The following is a 6922-nucleotide window of genomic DNA, read 5'->3' on the forward strand; positions in this document are numbered from 1 at the left end:
TCAAGGAGGATCTCACGATCACCCTTACCTGGTGCGCCAATTATTGGATTTAGTGACCGGCAGTCCACCAGGGGGTTACCCAGGTGGTAGATTTGTAGGCGGGAGAGATTGGAAGACCAAGAACTCGAATGGTAAAATAGAGACGCAAGATTTAGACAGGTACGGACCTCCGGAGAGTAATACCCTACATCTTGTGTTCGGGTGGATTGTATTGTTGATCGCAGGTGCGAAGAGTTAAAGTCTGTTGGGTTGAGTTGAGGTCCCCCTCGGGGGTGTCCCTGACCGCGCTAACGACTTAGGATCTAATCCTAGTTAGTTGTTACATGAAAAGCAATCTGAGTCGGTCTACAACGTGTATCCCGCAATATTCGGGCAGAATCCGTTCGCTCGGCCTTCGAGCTTGTACTCCACGTTCCTTCGTACCTTACCTCGCACGCCACGAGCGGGCACGCATCTTCAGTATCCTGATCGGTGGAGACCCGTGGTTACCGTATCCGTCACCACTTATTAATTACCAAAGCAGAGCAAAAGGCTAGAGTTACAGTCCACTGCAAAAACCATCACGGTGCAGTAGCACATATTGTACACGTGTACACACTTCTGTTCTTGTTTTCGGCACTCTGACACGGGCGCTCCTCACATCGTCTGAGATCAACTAACAAACGTGTCCTAGTAAGGGGGGGAAAAACTGTCACCGACTGCCGGCGCCAGCCATGGTTGCGCATCAGGCCGTCATCACGCCAAGCCGACGAGCTTCTCGCTGATCTCCCAGAGCTTCTTGGCCTTTTCGGCGTCGCTGGCCTCCTCGGAGAGCTGGTTCTCGAAGGAGGCCGAGTTCTTGTTCCAGCTCCAGTAGACGCCGGACTTGGTGAGGCTGGGGTCGCTGACCACCTGCGCCAGCCGCTTCCCGGCCTCGTCCTCGGAGACGTAGCCCTTGGTGATGTACTTCTGGAACGGCGGGAACAGCAGCCGGAACAGCGGGATGTGCTCCCGGAACAGTCCCGTGGTGGCGATGCAGCCCGGGTAGAGAGACGCGAACGTCACGCCCGTCTCCTCGTGGTACCGGCGGTGGAACTCCTGCATCGTCAGCATGTTGCACACCTTGCTGTCCTTGTACGCCTTGGCGCCGTCGAACTCCCCGCCGTCGATCATCACCGAGCTGCCCACGCCGTTCAGTCCACCGGCGAGCCCGCGCAGGTCGCCCAGGTTCGCCTTCGGCGGCACGTTCCCGGCCAGCGTGTTCGTGTTCCCTGCCCGATAGATCGATTATTAAAAGCTCAGCTCAGTCAGTAGTTACTTGACAGGCATCCGAGAATGTTGGCCGCCGCCGTGGCCAGAGTATTGTAGCACGTACCGGTGATGGAGCCGACGATGATGAGGCGCTTGGAGGGGTAGTCGGAGGACTGGAGGTCGCTGAGGAGCTCGCGGGCGAGGAGGAAGTGGCCGAGGTGGTTGACGCCGACGCTCATCTCGAAGCCGTCGGCGGTGTAGGACGGCTCCTTGGCGGTGGGCTGGTACACGGCGGCGTTGCAGACCACCACGTCGATGGGCATCTCCAGCTGCCGCACGTTCTTCACGAACTGGCGGACGCTGTCCAGGGAGGCCAGGTCCAGGTGCACGATGGTGTAGCTGTCCTTCTCCATGCCCGCCGCCTTGGCCGCGCGCGACGCCTTGAGGAAGTCGCGGCACCCCATGATGACGTGCCACTTGCCGGTCTCCGCCAGGGCCTTCGCCGTGGCAAGGCCGAGGCCCGACGACGCGCCGGTGATGATCGCCGTGCCCTGGCGGAGCGTCTTCTTGTCGGACGGCGACGCGGGGGTCACCGAAGGGGAGGACACCGCCGCCGCCTGCGCGCGGATGGCCACCGACGTGCTCACCCTCTGCAGGTTTCGTGTGCACATTTCAGTTATTGGCATCATATAGGGGACTGAGTCGGAGACAACTGACAGAAATGCACGGTGAATAGCAAAACCTGAATTTGTTCTGAAGCCAAATTTGGCCACACTGACATCGCTCACAAGAGTAGTGGTGAATTGGTGATATTTAGGCAGCTCTTCTGAATTCCAATTTTGAGCACAATGCCCGGTTGGAAAGCTTTGGTGACAGACTGACAGTTACACATATCTCCTGAATTTCTATTTGGAGTTGAAGTGCAAAACAGATAGCGCCTAGAATGCCAGCTGGGCACAGTGCTGCCATATCGACATACTCATCTAGTCATTCGAACAGAAGTAATCTTGCGGGTTCCATGTAACAGGGAAATGGATTTTTTTAGGATAAGTCATTTGCTAGTGCAGTAGTGCTCCATAAGCCATTGGGCTTGGAGACAGCAACAGAGTGCTGGTCTGCCCGTTTATCAGTTCCGCGTTCAACCAACGACACGAGTTTCAGTAGCCATTACGGCCAAGGGTAATCAACTTGGACAAGCATAAACAATGGGAATTTGGCAGATGCGACCTCGCTAACAATGGGCACAAACGAGCACGAACTAGCTCATTGCAGAGCACATCCCGTCGAGAAATCAGTAGACTACAACTGAAGCTCACAGCAACAGAGGAACTAGAAACAGATTTAATTGCGAACATTAAATAAAGATAAAGAACAGATAAAAAGAGCAGCAGAACCAGCCCCAAACTTGTACCTTGGTGCGCAGGCCCAGAGCACTAGTCTCCAACTTGAGGCCATCCGCGAGACGAACGCCCAAGAACGCCGACTCCTTCGCCGTCCCCTGCACAGCACACCACCATCCAAGCTGCAATCAGTACCGGAAAACACAGTCCGCCGCCGCAATCGTCACCCCCAAACACTCGAATTAAGCACGAACGAATTACGAGGTTGAGCCCTCGCGGGATAATGCGAAGCTTCCCCGCTCACCTCCTTGCGCGCGGAGAGTGCCGAGGGGAGGAAGGACGCCGCGGCCTGGAGCGCCATTTCCACCAGTAAAGGTTAAGGTTTAGCTCCAACAGTGAGCAGCAGCACCCTGAACCTGGTTGGGTTGGTTGGGTTGGAGGGATTGGGAAGGCTGGCTGCGGAGGAGGGAAAGCGAAGCACGGGGCGGGGCGCCGTCTTATTCGGGGCCGGAGGCGGTGGCGATAACGCGATAGCCGATAGGGTGTGGGGGTGGGGTTGGCCACGGGGCGCCGACCTGGCACCCGGCAGGCCAATGGGAGGCCGGTGGCTGGATTCCCCCCTCGTCCTCAAGCTCCCTGGATGGGTGCCTGGGTGGATACTTTTGGGTGCGCTTTGATATTTTTCCTTCCTGGCAGTGGCACGGACGTTGGTCGCTGTTGCCGTGTTGCGTCGCCGCGATCGGGACGGTTCTGGAAGCGTGAGTTGTTCGTGGATGGGCGGGGATTGTCAGGTCTCGCGGCGGCAGGACCTGTACCCCCAAAGCCTTTGGAACGGATGAGCTACTATCTATAGCTTGAAGCACTTGAGCGTATCCACCCTAATACCAAAAGCCTACCATCGAAGAGATCATAGAGCTCCACCAGACTAACGATCCCTTCCTCAATACCAAAATCTTTTTGGCAATTGGTAAAAAACTCACCTCCTTTCCCCTTGACGTAGGGGAGAAGCAGTCCTCTCCACTCCTCTCCCATATCAGCAGTTGCTCTTGGCGTGCCGAACATCTAAGCTCACCCAGTGCCGTTGCTCCGCCGGTCATGCGCCGCCGCTTCCGCGCCCGGCACCTTGGCTCCACCCCGCGCCTGCGATCCAGCCCCCGGTTACGCTCGGGGCTCGGCGCCCCGCCAGCTCCCCCTATGCCGACAACCAAACGTCGGACGCCCCTGCCTCCGGTTGTGCCCCGCCTCGCCTCGCGCCGGCGCGCCCCTGCCTCGCCTCGTGCGGGGTTGGCCGAGCGAGCTTCGTAGTAGAGAGGGTCAAGATGGGCGCGGGGATGGCCGAGCGAGCGCCGCCGCCGGGCAGGGGTGTGGCCAGCAAGCAGGAGGCCGGCGAGCGTCGCCGACTGTTGGGGGGCAGGGCCGCTAATTGAGAGGAGAGATGGGAGCGGGTGCGGTAACCAAGAGGATAAGAGAGGGTGGGGGAGAGAAAAAAATCTTTGACGTGTGGGTCCCATGTGTTGGGGAGGTATTGGAGATTGGTTTTTGATAGTCTGCTGCAGTCGTGATCACCAAAAACGCAAAAGTAACCATCAGAGATGGAGATACAAAGTATTTTGGTAGTGGGATATAAGCAATCTACTGGAGATGTTCTTACCACACTACCGATGTATCGGTACTTGTACCATGTGCTATGGGTCAGTTTGGTGGAGCTCCCACCGACTCCGGCTCCACCACTGTAGTGCTAGAGGAGTTGGAGTTGGAGGAGCCAAAAAAACTGGCTCCACCTACTCCTCCTTAGTCTGTGAGAGTAAGGGAGAAGAGAGAGAAAAATAACTCTATTGTTATAGTGCATCGATAGTAAAATGGCAGAAGGAGTCGGACCCCCAGGCTTTGTTTAGTTCCTCCAAAATTCCAACTTTGGCACTATGCAAAAAAAGATTTCCCATCACATCAAACTTGCGGGACATGCATGGAGTACTGAATGTAGACGAAATCAAAAACTAATTGCACAGTTTTGTTGTACTTTGTGAGACGAATCTTTTGAGCCTAATTAGTCAATATTTGGACAATAATTCACAAATACAAACGAAACGCTACAGTTACGCTACAGTAATTTTGGTTGTCCAAAGTTGGGCAACAAGGCTCCACTTGGAGCCGCACCAAATTAGCCCCATGTGTGTTGGTGCTTCAATTCCACACGATCCTGTGCAACGATGCTTCTCACATCGATCAGCTGTTCGGCTCCTGCGCGCGTGCACGAGATCATTTTGGGGTAGATTTTCTCCTTTAGGCACCAGTCAAAACTGTCAAAGCATTTCGAGCTGGCCGTCATTGATGGGAAATTTCAGGCTCCGGTTCTCTTTTTTTTTCTTTAACGAACTCCTCACTCCTCGGGAATAGTTTCTCGCCTGATGGAACCAAGTTTTACTCAGGACAGTTCCCGGCTCAGCGTCAGCGGTAAGGGATGGAATGGAAGCTTTCATCAGACTCCAGTGGCCTTCCCTTCCCTGCGAATCACTCGGAACTGACGCGCCAGACAAGAGTTTGGGGTTAGCCTGTTCTCAAACCGAGACTCTCTTTATCAAAAAAAAAAAAAAAACTGAGACTCGATTCATTCACTGGGCCAAAAAAAAGCTTAGGTGGGCTGAAGGTCCGGCAGCGTAGCCCACCGCTAGTACAGTAGAGGAGGAGTTCCAGAGTTCTTCAGACTTTCTCAAAGTTTTGGCGGGTTCCTCGACTCATGTCCATGCAGTACCATGCTACTCAGTGTAAAATTAGGGACTGTTTATGGCCTAGCACTCGGTTTTTTTATGGAATACTCGAGTGTTTGCCTCTTAGCACTCGATTTTTTAAACATGGGATAAAAACGGATGGCTGTGATGAAACCTTCCATCCCCTATCTCTTCCCCACGCGAAACCTTATCCCGCAGACTCACGAGGCGCATCTCGCCATCGCCGCCCCTGGCTCCGACAACGTCTCCGCCACCTCCACCACTGCCGACGCTAAAAAATTAAAGCCCGATGCCCCCGCCGCCTCCACCGCCCAACCGAGGATCCTCCATCGCTCGGCTCCGACGACGTCTCGCTGCCTCCGCTCCACCGTCGTCTTGACCACCACCGCCACCGTCCGGTGAGCCACCCGGAGCTCCCTCTACACCCGCAAGCGACAGATAACCCCACCCCAAACCCAACCCCTAACCCTAAACTGCTGGAGTTGAGGAAGAAGCTCTCGCGGCTAAGAATGTTGAACAACAAAATTCGAGTGTGGGAGGGAGTAAAAATGCTAAGTGTGATTTAGCAATCCCTGAAACTAACCAAAATACTGAGAAACTTTGCACGCGCCAGTCAAATCATTCCACCTCACCGAACCCCCGTGCTCTTCCGATCCTGATCTGCGTGTCGACTACATAATGTCGCGACAAAACCCGTTGCTCAACTTGGCTTAACCTGGCTGAATTTCTCTGACGGTGAGCGGACTGTGGCTCCACCTCCATGCTGTGGCGAGCATGCAAAAAGGCACCCCATGCGCAACTATCTAGCAAAGCAATTAACCACTGAACGACCACCGATTAAGGCACTAGGTGGACGACCTGCGACGACGACGAGGAGCAGCGCTAGCCTAAAACCAGCCTCGCGACAAAAGGACAAACTCGCCGTAGTTTTCATCCTACTCACTCGTGAGGAGCAGGGTGGCTAAAAAGCGCGCACTTTGGGGCACCGACCGGCCCTCCCTCGCCGGTTCCTGTCGCCGTCGCCGGCCACCACCGCCCGAGTAGAATATGAACGCGCCCGCGTGGTGTGGTTTGCACACTGGTTATCGCATCCCCATGCCGTCGCTCTTCTCCTCTTCGACCTCAAGGAAACTGGTGGGCTCTGGGCTGCTAGCTCGTGGCGCCGAGCCTCCTACCGCCCTACCCCGTCACAGGCTCGACGGCCAGCCGTCCAAGTGGAATAGACACGGAGCCGCCGAGATCATCAGCCACGGCCACGGCAACGTGACCTTTCACGGCACGAGAAAGACTCGCGGTCGAAGCAATGGCGGCGGCTCGCTTTGCGGTGTGCGCCTCTCGCTGTGCCGCTGTGCAAACCCAGCGACCGGAACCGCGGCGTCATCGCGGCACGTGTCCTGGCCAAAAGTGGAAGGTCTCGGTGCCTCGGTGCCCATAGCTAGGGCCTTGGGGACAGCCGGGCCGCACCTCTGTGTAGCAGGCTAGCAACAGCAGCAGCCAGTCCACGTCGGCTCGTGCACGGCTGCACGCTTTTTCCAGTCGCGCTGGCTCTGGTCTCTGCGCGCTCCACTATGGCCTTAACCCTTAAGCAAGCAAGCAACTAAGCAAGCCTGTGTTATCACCAAA

The 6922-nt window shown here is 55.8% G+C and overlaps 1 protein-coding gene across 1 annotated transcript; it reads right to left on the minus strand.

Annotated features, from left to right (window-relative positions):
* Positions 1 to 485: 485 nt before the first annotated feature.
* On the minus strand, positions 486 to 3069 carry LOC117838347 (protochlorophyllide reductase B, chloroplastic). Its single transcript, XM_034718346.2, has 4 exons — positions 2875 to 3069; positions 2642 to 2728; positions 1355 to 1880; positions 486 to 1250 (listed from the first exon to the last, which is right to left on the minus strand). Exons 1-4 carry the CDS (start codon positions 2929 to 2931, stop codon positions 736 to 738), a joined length of 1185 nt encoding a protein of 394 aa, XP_034574237.1. The 5' UTR covers positions 2932 to 3069; the 3' UTR covers positions 486 to 735.
* Between the last annotated feature and the right edge of the window lie 3853 nt (positions 3070 to 6922).

Source organism: Setaria viridis, chromosome 9 (genome assembly GCF_005286985.2).
Source record: "Setaria viridis chromosome 9, Setaria_viridis_v4.0, whole genome shotgun sequence".
NCBI lineage: Eukaryota > Viridiplantae > Streptophyta > Magnoliopsida > Poales > Poaceae > Setaria > Setaria viridis.